The 18400-nt window shown below is 39.7% G+C and overlaps 1 protein-coding gene and 1 pseudogene across 2 annotated transcripts; both read left to right on the forward strand.

The window, feature by feature from the left end:
* Positions 1-13365: 13365 nt before the first annotated feature.
* Positions 13366-15723, forward strand: LOC147530690 (peroxidase 12-like). The gene is made up of 3 exons (XM_086649320.1): positions 13366-13929; positions 14121-14315; positions 14949-15723. Exons 1-3 carry the CDS (start codon positions 13678-13680, stop codon positions 15582-15584), a joined length of 1083 nt encoding a protein of 360 aa, XP_086505446.1. The 5' UTR covers positions 13366-13677; the 3' UTR covers positions 15585-15723.
* Positions 15724-17133: 1410 nt separating this feature from the next.
* LOC147530691 (peroxidase 12 pseudogene) lies at positions 17134-17960 on the forward strand (annotated as a pseudogene). The gene has a single exon (XR_015227426.1). The product of XR_015227426.1 is annotated as a peroxidase 12 pseudogene (transcript).
* The last annotated feature ends 440 nt before the right edge of the window (positions 17961-18400 follow it).

Raw genomic sequence — 18400 nt, forward strand, 5'->3', positions numbered from 1 at the left:
CCAAAAAAACGAGGATGAGCATGTAAATGTAACAAGGAATAGCTGCAACTTAAATGAGAGGCGAATACCTGGTAATGGTGCGAAACACCATAGTCCGCGCCTCCATAAGGACCATAAGCAAGGAACTTCTGGTGATCCTCTGAAGAGAGCACCTGGTCCTTTCCAGTAGACAAAAAAGTGGAACCATCAAAGGGAGAAGCAGAAGGATGATGCCTCCACATGGGAACCCCACTAGAAGACCCAGATAGGGGTATCGCCGAGTAAACCGGCTCCGAAGCTGGGGCCTCCTCGGTAATAGGAGCAGACGAAGAAGAATGCGGAGGAGAACACGAACCCGTACCTGCCTTGGACCTCTTCCTCTGGCCACCCTTCCGGATGTCCGCGTAAGGAGCAGGGATGTAACCAGATCCCACCATTTGCGACGATGTGAATGACTCTGTACTTGCCGAAGGAGGTGGAAAGAATATCGGAGCACCAGATGACTCTTGGTAGGCTAGAAGCGTACCTCCAATCTCTATAGCCGTCGCAGGAGCAGAAAGACGACTTGTTAGGGTCGCACCAGGAACAAAGTCCCACAAAAGGGGTACCTGAAATAAGGGAGTGACTCAGAAGGAAGGCAGGACTCCTCTCTAGATCACGATGCTCAAACAACTTGGAGATCCTTTCCTTCTAATACTTCAGCCGCTCAACGTTCTTGTTGTTGAACGAACAGTCTGTCAAAGGGACAAAACACACTTAAGCCACAACAATGTAAACACATGAGGTACTCCACCATAAACAATAACATACTTACAAGCATCTTGCCAACGGGAAGGAATCTGTCCTACCCCTCGGTCACCATATACAAGGTCACAGCGAGCAAGGAAATAACAAGTTTGCCACTTTCGGTCGCTAGCCGGCTTTCCAGTTATTAAGTGAGCACAAGGGTTCCGCAATTTGAAACCATAACGACCATTGTCCCTGGACTGGCTCGTCAAGCGATAGAAGAGAATTACATCGCTAGCTGAAAGCTCTACCTGCTGCAGGTACGCCAACACTTCCAAGCACAAGAGAAGTCTCCACGCGCTAGGCATGAGTTGTGAAGGAGCTATCTCGTAGTAACTCAAAACCCCATGCACCAGACGAGGGACGGGAAACCTTAATCCCATCAAGAAGGAAATCATGTAGAATGCGGTCCAACCGCCATGGTCCTCGTCAACAAGTTCGTTAGGCTGCGGAAGCCTAAGCTCTATGGAGTCGGGGATATTGAACATAAATCGTATATCTTGTAGTCCGCCCTCCGTAATGGTTGAAGCCGGATTTAGAGATAGACGTTTCAAGGCCACTCGTTCGAGCACCTTCTGTCGCCGGAATTCAAAAGGTTCTGGCACGCGAAGCGGTCTAGAGGAACTACCGTGTCCATGATGACTCATCTCGGATGGCAAAGTCTGTAGGACAAAGGGATAAGGCTTCAAACCCAACCACTGGCTTGAAGGGTGCATTTAAACGAAACATAAAGCTCACAAGCCTAATAATTCACTCAAGGTATCGATCCTAGCAGTAATTCACTCAAGGTATCGATCCTAGCAGTAACTCACTCAAAGTATCGAGCATAGCAACAAACCGATCAAAGTATCTAACCTAGCAATAACTAACTCAAGGTATGAATCTCAAAAACACATGCCAACAAATAAGGAAAGTAACTTAGAAGATCAAACGCTATGAACATTCAAGAACGAATCAAGAACAATTGAAGACCACTAAAATTTCAAGCAAAGAACTCAACAAAATCAAGTAGGAAAGAGAAAAATACCTTATCAAGGTGAAGAATCCCCAAAATCTCTCTCCAAACTCCAAATGGCAAGTAAAACAATGGTCTTTCATCCCTTCTTATAGGGTCCAACCCAAGGGGTACCCCCCACCTCCTTCCCGCGAGGAGGTCTTTCGCGCAAATACATTTGGACACCGGATACGCGAACAACCTAGGTGTCCCAAGGACCCTTAAGATATCATAGACATACGCGGGAGAAGAATGTGCGACTCCCGGACTGAAAGAAATGAGAGGGACGACCCGAGCAAAAAGGCGTTGTACGCAATCCGGGTATCCACCTGGTAGCGCGCTGGTCGTTCCCGGAAGGACCAGCACGCGCCACGTGGCGCGTTCCTGGCCCTTGGCGCAGGAACGCGCTGGTCGTTCTGGGAACGACCAGCGCGCGCCACGTGGCATCGCCCAGCAACCCGCCACGGGCGCCCAAAATATCTGATTCTGTCACATGGCACCCCTCTTCGCGACCACTTTTCCGTCAAACGAATCCTTCCGCGATTCAGAAACCTTTCGGCACCTCAATAATACGAGCAAGACACTCAACTTCGAAACGACCATCGCTACGATGCAAAGCGGCACTCCCGCTAATAAAATATGATCAAGATGTGCACTCTTCCGCTGACACGGTCATACCACACTACTCTCTAACTCTGCATACAGACTTAGAGAGTGGGGCGCAAATTGTATGGGCAAATATCCGCCCCACGAGGTGCCTGTAGAATAAAGGAACAACCGCTTTGTAAGGGTAAAACCCGCGAGGCTAAATAAGAAGGCCCGATAATGGCCCAAGTCGCTACTCGGTCACCGAATCCATACCTGTTTGGCACTAAGCGTATCTGACACGTATCACGCGATAGCCACCTGCTGGTACTAGGCAATCTTACGGCCAAAGGATTATTGCGCAATCCATAACCGCACTAGTGGTAAGTATTCTGTATCTGCCACTTAAAGTCGGGCGTTACCGGCCAGTAGCTTACCGCACAAGCGGTAACATCCTGGCCGTCCCTCGAGAAATTCGAATACTCATCTGACGATCAGATCCTCTAGCTCTTAACGTATCTCTCAGAAGTAATGACACGAAATAAGTACGTCGGTTACAAGCTGGTCGTCATCAATGCAATCCCTCTCCACCACTATAAATACGAGAAGCAACACTCAGACAAGGCATCGAATATTCAAGAGCAATACTCTAGTAGCCTACTCCATCTTCTCTACTCACATACTCTCCGATAAGACTCTCAAAGAGCTTCCCCTTCCCCCCAAAACTCTGACTAATTGTCGTAGAATTTGGGAGATAAGAGCTTGGTAGTTTCAAATCAAACAGTAACTAGCTAGCCGTATCGACACCATACCACCACCACCTTATTACATAAGAAAGCTATCCAGTCTAATATATCTTTCATTCAACAGTAGCGAGTTGACCGTATCAACGTCATCCATCCACCGATCCTCACCGACCGATCGACTTACGACCAGCACCTTATTGCTGGACTCTTTACGACCAGCACCTTATTGCAAGTTTTGCTTACGACCAGCAAGTTAACGACACGACATCGTTACCATCACTATCTTCATTACAGTAAGCATATCACTACCGTGGCGATCTGTTCCGACAACTCCACGAGCCGCGACACCTAAGCACTCCCACGACGGTTACCTCCCTATCGCCCACTTTTCGCTTTATTTATATTTGATCGAGTATCTGACTTGACCGGCACCATCCCGGTGTCCCACAGGCTTCACGATCTCTTCTCTCTTTTTGTGTGCAGGTTCTTTTCGACACGTAGCCGGTCCTCGAAGCATCCGACCCGACCCGACAAGACTTTTGACCGTTGACCCGTTGACCCGTTGACCGTCAGACTTTCCGACCCGTAGACATTTTACCGTCTACAATGGGCACGGGTAATACCTAGTTTACATAATAAAACGGAAGTGAAAAAGTTGACGGGGACAAACATCCTTAAAAGAATTGACCGTGCCTCCGTGTAAGCACAAAACTTTCTATTTTATATAATAGATATTAACTGGAAGTCCGTCGTAAAATTTACAATATAGTCCTTCTTACAAATAAAATAACCGAAAGAAAAGAACAGTTGTGTCCTTCTTAGAAATAAAATAATTAATTTAAGAAAGAAAGAAGGAAAAAACATAAATTGGAACGGTTAAAAAATTGAAACCTCTCTCTCAATAAAATAACAAATTTAAGAAAAAGGAAACAAAAGAAAATAAAAAACAAGTTGAGTACCAAAAAAATTAGGGTATCAAGAATATAACAATGATGAATATGGAAAGTCTGTGAAGTGTTTGGGGAGAGCGCCTAGAGCAGTACTATGGGACGCCTATAGAAGCACTGACGTCACATTTGATTTATACGACTGTCTGTGCCCCAAGACACGGGATGTACCCTACTATTAGTTAATTGTTAAATATTAATTTTAACCAGGGGCCGCACCCCCTGGATCCTCCCGAAAAAAAAAGTAGTTGTAGTAATTATTTTTTTTTTATATGTAGGTGTATATAGTTATATATATAATGATGTGTGTAGATGACATGAAGAAAGCTTTGGCGTAATGGTTGAGTTAAGTGTTTCAAAACAACATGATCTTAAGTTCTTGAGTTCGAACCCCACTTTCAGCATGTAATTTTTTTTTTAAATGCATGTGTATGTAAGTATATATTTAACTGAGCGTGTATAGTTATAACTACATTAGAGCGTAGCCTGATGGTAGACACGGATGGTCTTCTGGACGGTGTACTAAAATGGTGTAGGTTCGAACCCAACCTCCCACATTTTCAGTTTTATTTTTGAAATATAATCAATTCAAATATCAACCATATAAAATCAATTCAAATATCTTAAACCCCTACAAACTTTAATTCATCTATCCTAAACCCCTACAAACTTCAATCCATCTACCCTAAACTCTATAAACTTCAATTCATCTACCATAAATTCCTATGAACTTTAATTATCTATCCTAAACCGCTATAAACTTCAATTCATCTACCCTAAATCCCTATAAACTTCAATTCATCTACCCAACCATCCAACTACACAATTTTCCACCTCTATATTTATATCTCTCTCATTTCTTCATCTCAAACCACACCAAGATCACCTCTCCTCTACTAATACTCCTTCTTTTTTTTATTCATCTAATCAAGTACTCAAGTTCAACTAGTAACTATGGAAAGGTATTTCAAACGAAAATTTTCTTCGAGTTCATCAAGTTCAACACTGGAAGTTCCGGACTCGACTCCAACGTTATTTTTCATTCCAACACCAGAACCGACTCCGACATTGGTAAGTCCATTCGAATTTAATTTATCATCTCTACCAATTGATCTGGGTCTTAGACTACCAATTTCAAATTACGAATCCAAATATAGAGATGAAATTCGTAGACACTATTTACAACGTGATCCATTTCAACTAAAAGACCATAATTTTCCAAAAGACAATAATGGTCAAGGAGAGTATAATGGTCTAAAAGCCCTTATTTTAGAGCAAAGTCCATGTGCTTATTATGTCCATTGCTTTGCTCATCAACTGCAATTATGTTTGGTATCACTAGCGGATAATCATGTGAGTATGAACTTACTTTTCCATTTAGTTGGACAAATGATTAATGTTATTGGAGGATCGTGCTAGCGACAAAGTATGCTTAACATTATAAAAAAAAAATAGAAGCAAATGAACTCGGAGACCTTATAACCGGACAAGGTTTAAATCAAGAAACAAGTCTTAGGCGATCTGGAGCTACTCGGTGGGGTTCACACTATAACAGTTTGGCATCTTTGTTAGAACCTTTCATGTTCGGTTTTGTGATAGATTGCCTTGAAGTTATTGCTACACATTCTGTTAAAGCGGATCAAAAGAGGGAAGCAATAGATTTGTTATCCAAGATGCAAACTTTTGAATTCATATTTTGTTTACATTTGATGAAGCTTTTGTTGGGAATAACCAATGAATTATCACACGTACTACAAAGAAAAGACCAAGATATTGTGGTTGTCATGGACTTAGTTGAGTCATTAAAATCTAGAATCCAATATGTACGAGACCATGAGTGGTCATCATTGGTCTGGAATGTTTCTACTTTCTGTGAAAAACATAATATTGAAGTTGTTGATCTTAATGGTTCGTACATAGTTCAAGGGAGAAACAGAAGGAATGCACAACAAATTACAAACTTTTATTACTATCAAGTGGAGATTTTCAATACCGTTATTGACATGCAACTTCAAGAATTAAATGCTCGTCTCACTGAGAAGAATACCGAGTTGCTCCGTTGTATGGCATGTTTGAGTCCATCTAGAGATTTTGCGCTTTTCGACAAAAGTAAGTTGATGCGTCTTGCTGAATTTTATCCTTCAGATTTCAATAGTCTTGACATTATGCTACTAAGTTCTCAGCTTGATAATTACATTTACGATATGAGGTAAAGTGATGATTTCTCAAATTTAGATGGAATTGGAGATCTTGCTAGAACATTGGTGGAAACTAAGAGGGATAAAGCATATCATTTAGTTTATTTGCTTGTCACTTTAGCACTAACTTCCCCGGCTGCAACTGCCTCTGTTGAAAGAGCTTTTTCAGCTATGAAGCTAGTTAAAACATGCTTAAGAAACATGATGAGTGATGCGTGGCTAAATGATAGTTGACGTGACACTAAAATGTCACATTTGGAGAGCCTAACTTAGACTAATTATTCCTTTTCGAGTGTTATCAATAATATTTTATATGTTTTTCATGTTAGGTACCTATTTTGGAGTTAAGTGTGTGATTCGGAATAAAAGGAGCGAATTATCACTATCATTTCATGTGCCAGAGAAAAAGACTTCAAGCAAATCAAATGACAAGTATAGTCAATGACGAGTCCGACGGTGAAAACGGTATTCAATTCGGAGTTCGGACGGGGAAGATGTGGAAGAAAGAAGTCCGAGGGTATTCTAGTCCTTTGTGAGAATTTGAAGATGTAGAGACAAGGATGGAGACACTCTCTTGGTTTCTATATCAAGGCCCAAAACCAAGTCCAAGCCCAAGAAATATTAAGAGAAGAAGAATTGGGTAGAGATTTTATAGGCACCCATTTGTGGTAGAAAGACTTAGTCAAGTTTGACTAAGTCTAGGGTTTGACTCAAGCTAGAGTAAGGGGTCAAAGGCTACTATTCATCTTCTTCTTCATTGATCATTCAAGCTACCAAGGAGAGAGGGAAGGAGGCTACAACTTAGGGTTTTTGGTGTTCTTGAGTGGGAGTTTGAAGGGTTAAGAGCTTGAGAGAGACAACAAGAGAGGAAGGAGAAGGAGGTGCCGGCCAAGCTCGGTCGGCCATCACTAAGGCCGGCCAAAGCTTGGCCGGCTCGGGCTGGAGCTGTAGCACGGCAGGAGCATGAGCAAGCCGGCACGGGAAGCTTCCACGGGACCAGCAGCAGACCGGTAGCAACAGCACACAGCAGCAACTATGAAGGACGCGTCCACGGGATGAGCAGCTCGGGATCCGGCACTAGGGACGCATCTGCAGCTCGGGACGCCTTCACGGACGCGACTGCAAGCATGGGATGCACGGACGGGACGCGGCTGCGGGCACGGGAAGCTTCCATGGGAGCTGCTGGCCGGAATTTTTCTTTCTTGGCCGGAAGTTCTTTTTGCCGGATTTCTAGGGTTTCCGGCCACTTTCTTGGCCGGAAACCTTCGGGCTTTTACTCCCCATCATCTTGGCTAGCTTCCCACATGGTTTGATTTGATTTTGGGTTACAAATTTCTAGAGAGAGAAAGCTAGGGTTAGCTTTAATGGAGGTTGTGTTCTAAATGGAGAAGATGATGGTGGTCGCTATGGGGAACCCAGAATTTGCTAAAGGGAGATCGGCTGCACCTTAAAGACTCATATTTTCCGATGATCTTAGCCTCGAACCACATCGAAAAAGGGGGATTCTCTCATCATTTCCTTTCCATTTCTTATTCAATCATCATGTTTAGCTAACTTTAGTATGTCGATTATATGAGATGAAATGTGATGAATTCGTGATTATGTTTAATGTGATTTGATGTTGTGATTATAAATTGATGTTCATTTATTTCGATTATCGTTTCGATCGTATTTTCATGTGTCTTGTCAAGCACTTCGCATAGTTAATAGACGAAACGAAGTATTCGATATCGATCGTAGTCTAAGTCATAATTTCATGTGTCTTGTCATGCACTTCACATAGTTAGGCGACTAGACGACACTTTCGATGACTCGGGATTAACCGAATTAGGCGTTTGTTTGACTAAGTATGATCTCCGGATATACGTAGTACTTAGAAACATCTACTTTAGGAGTCGAACATCGATTATACTTCGACACATTAGATTGGATCATACGTAGTCGTAGGTTTATCATTATGGATTCCCGGACTTCGACACCTCTCTCGCTTATTTGTTGCCCAAATCGAGTCTTACCGTCTCCCGACTCTTGCTCCTCCGACACTTCTCTCGAACCTCTCTCGCCCGTTTTACTTATATTGTTTAGTTAGTTTTGCTTGTTCTCTTGTTTACTTATTCGATCAAATACCCCCATTATCGTTGTTTCTTTTCTTTTTAGTCTAAGTTAACTTTTAATATCTAGACCGAGGGATAAGACCCTTCGATATCCAAACTACCTTCCTATCCTTGGATCGATCCCGGCTTTGCCGGATTACTACTTGATACCTCCGCTTGGGTGTGCAACCTTTTCGGGTGCATCAATAGTTTAGTAGTATTTATTAAAAAAGAAGTTTTTAGTGAAATTGATAATGTGTCGATTATGAGAACATTTCAAAATATGAACCCTCGTAGAGGTCAATTGCGTTTGATGTATTAATATAATTAATGAATATAAGTATTTTATTAATTATTGTGTTTGCAAAAAAAAAAAATTGTTTAGGTATATTAATCCGCACCCCCTAAGTGAAAGTCCTGGATCCGTCCCTGACTTTATTTAACTAACGCTTTTTGCTAGCAGTTAATTAACAGTTAAGTTAGATCATACCTCTTTTGCAAAATAGTAATAAGTCATATCCCGTACTAACAATTGGTACTTATTCGTGAACCTACAATGAAATAATCCAAATTGTAGTTTAGTTTTCAAAGAAATTTTTTCCTTATTTCACACCGACATTTATGCTTCATCATATTTAGACAAATTAAAAGGGAATAGAATAGGAATCCATATTTATCCGACCACAAAGACCTTAATATAAAAGATTTCTTCCATAGTTATAATTAAATACTAAAAAATATAGTTGGTTTCACCAAACCAATAATTAATACACAATTTGTCTTGCTATTTTAACCTAAGCTGTTGAGAATATGTTGTTTCTATTAATTAGGTGTAAATGGAACTTCCCTTCCCCATGTCAATGTTTAGTAAGTTTAAAAATCTTATATCTTCTTGGCTCATCTTGTTTGGTAATCTTATGTCTATTTCCTTAGGTTATTTATGAACTAAATACTGTTTTTCATTAATTGGTTAAATAAAATTGGATATACTAAAGGTTAGATTGTAATATTTGAGCAAAAATGTTGTCGAATGACTTTCCATACCAGGGTGGTCCGAGCACAAAGTCATCAGGACGGCCGCTTTAGGCCCCAACAAAACAAAAGACTTCATGTTTTGAATTTTGTATGTAAGTTTAGAAATAAAAATTATGTTCAAACGTTACATCATACCAGGGTCGGTCCTGGGCCTAGACGACCCAGACGGCCGCCTAAGACCCCCAAATTTAGAGACCCCCAATTTATGTAACATTCTATACATAGATGCTCTTATTATATGTGTTATTTTATGCACATGTACATCAGTTCTCTTTGGGTTGTAGAGTTGGTGTAGTGGTTTATTCTTGAACGTAAGGTCAGTGTTCGACTCCCACGACTTTATATTTTTGATAATTTTTTCCTACTAAAAACAACCTAATTAATATGAAATTTAAGAGACAAGTCATAACATTTAACTTTAATCAAAAGCACAAAAAATTAATTTAAACACATATTTTTATAATTTAGTTTCTTCTTTAGTCTAATTTTTCTTCAAACTCCAATGTAACATGTCAACTTTTATATTGTTTTCGACTTAAAGTGTAGGGGTTCCGTCGATACATTCGCCTAGGACGTCTCAAAAGTCAGGACCGTTACTGCATCATACGGCCGTGGGCCCCAAAAACAAAGAAAAATACAACCTAGAGTTACCTATCCAAAATAGAAAAGTGTGACCATCACAACGTACCTACTGTGGTTGAAGAAGAAAATAACGAATAACCTTCTCTTCTCCGACAAACAATATCTTTTTTTTTTGTTGAAAGGACAAACAATATCTTAAATGGTGCAAGTTATGAATTTTAGTGATCTCTCTTATCTACATTATGTAATTTATTTATTTATTTATTTTCATCTACTATTTTTTATTTACTCATTTCCTTTTCAAATTTTGATTTTGTTTTGTATTATAGTGGGGATAATCTTGCTACTGCTTTCCAGACCGACATCTACCCCAAAGGTGATGTGACCAGTTCTAATTGGGCCTGTGGTGTGAGGAGTGAAAAAGCCACCTCACTTAGGCGTATTCGATTTGGAAATTGTGGCCATTTAGCATGATTGACTATAAAATGGGGAGACTAGTGTAGTAGTTATTTCAAATTGTAATACTATTTCAACCAGAACCGTTGAAATGAGAATTCGTGGCCCAGAGTGTCAGACCAAAAAAACTCGTTTGTTTTTTATATTAGTGATATGTATGACTCCACGAAGATATTTTATGCGTTAGGAAGAGAACATATTAAATGAAGGATCAAGAGATGCCAACAACAATAAGTAGGGGCGCCCCACCCTAAGAAAGTTAAAAGAAGTGTCACACTTGGGAGCCAAACCCTCTGAACTTAAGTGTTCTCTTCTATATATTTTTTAATTAGAAAATACAACAAGGCTACACAACCCGCCTCTAGGGACTCCCACTTGAACCGCATGTGAGAGAAACAAGAGTTTCTCTCTCATCTCACATGTTTAGTCACGCGGAGAGAGAAACAAGGGTTTCTCTCACATGCGGTTCAAGTGGGAGTCCCTGGAGGCGGGCTGAGTATACTATTTGTAGAAAATAACCAAAAAAAATGTTCTCCAACTAATTTTCAAGTGAGAAAAAAATCACTGATGAGTCGCATAACATTTCCTCAACCATTATTTGATTTTTTTTCATTTATGGTTGAGTTAAGATTAGATAGCCTGTCATTTTGAATAAATATAGCAATACAAAGCGGGACACGATTCCCTTCCCAAGTTTGAGTTGCATTATTTGAAAAACCGAATTCGGTTAGTTAATGGGCCACAAAGTTGCTTTCACGAGCAATGTGTTCAAATTGATGTTCTTGAACGAACTCACTTCTTCATGAAACCCTACCGTTATGTTTCCTTATTTGCCATGCATGGTGTGTTTACAAATTCCGATTGATCACATGCCTTTATTATTACGTACACATATCCCTCAATAGTAAGGTTACTTTTTTTGGCCAAAATAGTAAGGTTACTTTCTTGCCTCTCTTTTGGCATCTTAAGGCCTAACACAATGGCATTTGCTTCAGATTCTATTGGATTATTGGATCTACCACCATTGATGTCACCATATTGTCTGTCCCATCACGCATTACTGTTGTTGCTCCTTATTCTTCAATAAAGGCTCTATCCACATAATTTTGTGAGAACCTAATGGTGGTGGTTTCCATTCGACTTTTCTATTGTTCTCTTGGAATATTTGAGTTGCTTCTGTGGAAAGTGCTTGAATATGGATCGATATTTAACTCGGTTTGCGATCCGCTAACCCGTTTATAGGGATCTCGACACAAATTTTAGATCTGTTAGTAGTGTTGACTATGTAATCGAGATGATATGCAACAAAAGGCTTGTGTGATGCAGGGAGATTTTCAGAAGATATTCCAAGTATCTTGGATATCTTCAGATCTAGTTATTTTAGTAGTATAATAAATTTTTTGGTCGAGAATTATTAGTTTTAGCAGTTTTATATTTTTGGGAAGAACCTTTTAGGTTTTACATTCTAGTATTTTATTTATTTAGAAGTTGTTATTAGAATTTGATTACGTTTAGAAAACTAGTATTTTATTTATTAGAAATTGTTATTTGAGTTTGATTAGGTTAAGGAAACCCTAAGTCTATGTAAGGGGAATCTAGTAGTTGTTTTATTCAATCAAGTTCATAAATAAGAATTCAGTATTGTTTAGTCTTGTTAGTTTTAGTTCTATAAGTCTTAGACGAAGATCTAAAGGCTTTTTCTGACTACTATAAGTTTTAGACGAAGATCTAATTTTTTTTCGGAATTTTCCGCTTCGTCATTGTGTTAAGGTGGTTACTAATGTTAGCGATATCCATGTATTTTTAAGAGTTAAAAATAGAGTGTCGGTAAAGCGGTGGGTCGGTGAATTTAGGATTTTAGTGGTGGTATAAACTAAAACCCTTGGGATATCCAAATGTTGAATTTTAACAAATCCCTTGTGTAACTTGTTTTCTTATCATAGTGTAAATCATCTTGCTGTTGTTCGCCGTGGAGTCGGCCTTACCAACCGAACCATGTAAATCTCTTTTTTTACTGTGTGATTGTTTACTTTCCTATTGTTTTTCTGGTTTACTCGATTTTGTCGCAACAAGCTAGTATTAGAGTCTAGGTTATAAGGTTCGGTCATGGCGAAATACGAGATAGAGAAATTCGATGAAACTAATGATTTCAATCTTTGAAAGATCAAGATGCGTGTTGTATTACTTCAACAGGGTTAGCTAAAAATCTAAAAATGCTTGATAATTTGATAGAGAACCCATCGGAAATCCAGCTCGATAAAACCCGAAGACATCCACTCTCTTAGTTGAGGTCAAGTTTTCAAAATTACCGGAAATTTGTATTCTTAGGGTTAGGAGCAATTTCATAGGTAAAACATGGACATTAAGTCATCGAAAAATGGGCTAAGCCAATAACTTGTCTAGGGGATCATATTGAAAAGTTTTATATTCGCCTAAAAACACAAAAAAGAAAAAATTAAACTAAATTTTAGAGGAATTGAGTTAAGTTTGTGGCGATCCAACTCAAAACCAATTAGCAATGAGTGGAGAGGACCTATATTTATGAACGGTGGCGTTATTTGAGCCTAACACGGTGGCGTTACCCATTCTCCCATGTGGGACTATTCTCACACGCCCCCTCACATGTGGCGTTATTTGAGCCTAACGCGTGTGTTTTTTTTTCTTTACGGGTGACGTGGAGCATGTGTGGCTTTTAAGCCTATCACGTGTGGACCTAGCTCTGATACCATGTTAAGTTTGTGGTCATCCAACTCAAAATCAATTGGCAATGAGTGGAGAGGACCTATATTTATGAATGGTGGCGTTATTTGAGCCTAACACGGTGGCGTTACCCATTCTCCCATGTGGGACTATTCTCGCCCCCAAATTCGTGTATACTTAATAGATTTATGTGGAACTTAATTGACAAAATGTTAGCTTGACCTCATGTCTCATTTTAAATAAACACAACCAAAATAAGAAATTAAGTAGGGGAAATAATTAGTTTGTAATTTCATAAGAAACTTGTTCTTAAATAAACACAGTCAAACTATAAAAAAGAATAAGAATTTACTAAAACAATTATACAAATTGGAGCCTAAATGCCAAATTGATAAACATCATATGGCTCGGATTGGATTAAAAATAAGAGACTTTGACTTAGATTAGGTTTAGGGTACTGGAGGGATACCAAAGACACATGTAAAAGCAGCAGGGTAATCCAATCACCTCCTTTGTCTATCTATAAATAAGTACCCCTCTCTAACCATTTCTATTATCTTTAGCAATTCATCATCAATGGCTTCTTCTTGTTCTTCTTCATTGATGAGTATTACTCTAGTAGTAATATCATGTGTTCTATTAGGGTTTGATAAGGTAGAGGCACAACAAACTCCTCCAATAGTCCAGGGTTTGTCTTTCACTTTCCATAACTCTAGCTGTCCTAACCTTGAAACCATCATCAGAAATCAACTCCTAATTGTTTTCAGAAACGACACCGGCCAAGCCGCTGGGTTGCTTCGTCTTCATTTCCATGACTGCTTTGTTCAGGTCTCTCCCTCTCTATTATTTATCTATATATATATATACATATACTACTTCTGGTACATGCATGATATAACTTTTTTTTTCTTTGTATGAAGATTTTGATGACCAATAGGTGGTTCATGGTTGGGTGTTATTGTTATAAATGTAATGATCTGATGGTAGTTAGGGTTGGATTGCATATGATTTGATTGCAGGGTTGTGATGGTTCTGTGTTGCTAGATGGTTCAGCAAGTGGACCAAGTGAGAAGAATGCACCTCCAAATCTCTCTCTTAGAGCTCAAGCTTTTAGGATTATTAACGACCTTCGTGCCCGTGTCCACCAAGCTTGCGGTCGTGTAGTATCTTGTGCCGATATCACTGCTCTCGCTGCTCGTGATTCCGTCTTCTTGGTAATTATATACTCTATTTATCACATTTATCTTTTTGAAATCCACGAGTTCTAAATTCTTTATAGACAAAAAGAAAAACAATTAATTACATAGTAATTTCATTTTAAATGTAGTTATGCTCATCTTCAACAATAGATTAGTACTAGTTTTGACTTTTCTCTTTTGTCTAAGAATATAGGTTCTTAACGTGTCTGCTGTTTTTTGTAGTGAAAGAAAAGTCTTTTTTTTCTAAAAATAAAGAATATCGTGATTCAACTACTCTTTGAAAATAAAGTTTTTTTGTTCTTCTCTTCTTTGCCTCTTTGGATAGGTATGCTTTTTAATATGTATTAACTTTCTTTCAACATTTTTGACTAATGGTACTAACAAAATAAGAATATACATCATCCTTTTAAAGGCTAATTCTAATTTGGCCCGAATTGGTTTCCCACTGGAAAATTTGATCCTAATTAATTTGTCTCTAACTGGATCAAATTAGAAATAACTTTTATTGCGAAAGGATGTTTGTCCTCGTCAGCACAAAGTCTTAGCATTTCCCTTTTGACTCAAGCACTGAGACGGGTGAACTACCATTTTGTTTGAGGATTTTAAACTATGGATGTATTAATTTGTTTGCTTGTCTTTTGGCAAAAGTCTGGAGGTCCGGACTACAGAGTTCCTCTAGGTCGTCGAGATGGACTAAACTTCGCAAATCAGAGCGTAACCCTCCAAAATCTCCCTCCTCCAACTGCAAATGCAAGTGTTCTTATTTCATCCTTAGCAGCTAACCAGAATCTCGACGCAACTGATCTTGTTGCTCTCTCTGGTGGTCACACCATTGGTGTTGGTCATTGTACCTCTTTCACGGGTCGGTTATACCCTACTCAAGATCCAACCATGGACCAAACATTTGCCCGTAATCTCAAGGTCACCTGCCCTGCCAGCAACACTACCAACACCACCGTCCTTGACATTCGAAGCCCCAACATTTTCGACAACAAATACTACGTCGATCTCATGAATAGACAAGGCCTCTTCACCTCAGATCAAGATTTGTATACGGATAGCAGAACCCGACCCATTGTCACTAGCTATGCTATCAACCAGACATTGTTTTTCCAGAGGTTTGTGTTCTCCATGATCAAGATGGGTCAATTAGGAGTGTTGACTGGTAATCAAGGAGAGATTCGAGCCAACTGCTCTGCCCGAAACCCGACTAGTACCACTTCCTTCATATCATCCGTGGTTGATGAAGTAATGGAACTAGTAGAAAATGCAGCATCTTTCTGATAACTTATGTAACTAAGCTGCCCATCTTTTTACCAAGAAAGACCTTTGTTGTGCGAGAGCCGAGAGATATGTTGTTCCTCGTGTTTGTATGTGATATGATACTATGTTGAATAAATCCACTTTAATATTTCCAAATAAATTTATAGTTAACCGATGGCAGGACTGTGCCAACATGGTTTCTCATGCTTTTGGAAGATACGTTTGAAGATTTGCTACCTCTGACCGCTCGACTGGCATGTAAGCCTGTTTGTTCTTATCCTCGGGGCTCAGGGGTTGTGCACCTTGGACCGTCCGGATGGTTTGGTGATTGGGATCCCTCTGCACGTTATGATATAACTCTTTGTTGTGCCATACTCTGTGTGTGATAAGATAACTAATATTTTAAAAAGCCATGTGTCAGTCGAGGGTGTAACAGGCGAGTTCCGAATTTGCAAAGGTTGTGGGTGAAGGATGTTTTCACAAGAAAAAAGTATTATTTCTGCTTTTGACAGACTAAATAGTTTACCAAAACCAAATGAAATAGTTACATGCTAGGGTACTGATGAGAATAAACTTTTTGTCCTAACACGAACACTGGAGGGGATGGCCTGACTATTCGAATTCGGTGAAGCTAAAACGTATCTAGTTAAACTAGGCGTATCTATTTATCACGAGGTTAGCTTTTCAATGACAGTGGAGTCGCCTAGTGGGAGAGTGGCTTACCTACCTCGGGGTAAGACACCTTCTCGAGAGAACGCTAGTACCTTGGTTAGGGCTGGTATGGGACAGTACTAGCCAATGTACTATAGAGTTCTCTGCGTAACTCTCTGTTGATTGAGGAGCATACCACGGGTGGGAAGTTAAGTCTGCTATCGTATGCTTGAATAGGATTGCTATATATTTATGGTGTGCATGTTTTACTTGCAAAAAAGTTTTTATCGTAGTTTTATTTTGGGACTCCTCTACCAGTTTAACTCGTGTCGGTGAATTACTGACCTCCTACTAGTTCTTAGTGTGCAGGTGCTTCTTTAGTAGTTTGGGTAGAATTATCTGCAGCGGGAGGGGAGCAGATTGATTCAGAGGTTGTGGCGCGGTGCCACTTTTGGGTATCATTTCTGTTTTTCCCTTTGGTTTTTTTTAGCTTCAAGTTATACTTTTATGGTCAGTGAACCATATAACATCAGGGCCGGTCCTGAGTTTTTGGTGGCCCGAAGCGAACTCAGATTTTGAGGCCCTTTAAAAAACTTTTTAAATGTGGTATGTCATCCAAGTAAAATTTTGATCGACTCTTCGAGAAACAAGAAAATCTTTTAGGGCACAAAATTATGAATGAATGTTGTGGATTTTGTCTCATTTTCAAGGACAACAAAACTTTTTATTTCATCTAACTTATAGTTATATTGGATCTTTCTATTCAGTCCCATTACTCATCATCATCATTAGTTTGACTCAAGCACCGAGCCGGGTGAACTACCATTTTGTTTGAGGATTTTAAACTATGGATGTATTAATTTGTTTGGTTGTCTTTTGGAAAAAGTCTGGAGGTCATTTTGTTTGAGGATTTTAAACTATGGATGTATTAATTTGTTTGCTTGTCTTTTGGAAAAAGTCTGGAGGTCCAGACTACAGAGTACCTCTAGGTCGTCGAGATGGACTAAACTTCGCAAATCAGAGCGTAACCCTCCAAAATCTCCCTCCTCCAACTGCAAATGCGAGTGTTCTTATTTCATCCTTGACAGCTAACCAGAATCTCGACGCAACTGATCTTGTTGCCCTCTCTGGTGGTCACACCATTGGTGTTGGCCACTGCACCTCTTTCACGGGTCGGTTATACCCTACTCAAGATCCAACCATGGACCAGACATTTGCCCGTAATCTCAAGGTCACCTGCCCTGCCAGCAACACTACCAACATTACCGTCCTTGACATTCGAAGCCCCAACATTTTCGACAACAGATACTACGTCGATCTCATGAATAGACAAGGCCTCTTCACCTCAGATCAAGATTTGTATACGGATAGCAGAACCCGACCCATTGTCACTAGCTATGCTATCAACCAGACATTGTTTTTCCAGAGGTTTGTGTTCTCCATGATCAAGATGGGTCAATTAGGAGTGTTGACTGGTAATCAAGGAGAGATTCGGGCCAACTGCTCTGCCAGAAACCCGACTAGTACTACTTCCTTCATATCATCCGTGGTTGATGAAGTAATGGAACTAGTAGAAAATGCAGCATCTTTATGATAACTTATGTAACTAAGCTGCCCATCTTTTTACCAAGAATGACCTTTGTTGTGCGAGAGCCGAGAGATATGTTGTTCCTCGTGTTTGTATGTGATATGATACTATGTTGAATAAATCTACTTTAATATTTCAAAAAAAATTTATAGTTTACCGATGGCAGGACTGTGGCAACATGGTTTCTCATGCTATTTGAAGATATGTTTGAAGATTTGCTACCTCTGACCGCTCGACTGGCATGTAAGTCTGTTTGTTCTTATCCTCAGGGCTCAGGGGTTGTGCACCTCGGACCGCCCGACTGGTTTGGTGATTGGGATCCCTCTGCACGTTATGATATAACTCCTTGTTGTGCCACTCTGTGTGTGATAAGATAACTAATATTTTAAAAAGCCATGTGTCAGTTGAGGGTGTAACGAGCGAGTTCTGAATCTGCAAAGGTTGTGGGTGAAGGATGTTTTCACAAGAAAAGAATATTATTTCTGCTTTTGACAGACTAAATAGTTTTCCCTAAACCAAATGAAATAGTTGCATGCTAGGGTACTGATGAGAATAAACTTTTTGTCCTAACACGAACATTGGTGGGATAGCCTGACTA

Source organism: Eschscholzia californica, unplaced genomic scaffold, assembly GCF_041429995.1.
Source record: "Eschscholzia californica isolate CP2 unplaced genomic scaffold, dmEscCali1.0.p SCAF_6, whole genome shotgun sequence".
NCBI lineage: Eukaryota > Viridiplantae > Streptophyta > Magnoliopsida > Ranunculales > Papaveraceae > Eschscholzia > Eschscholzia californica.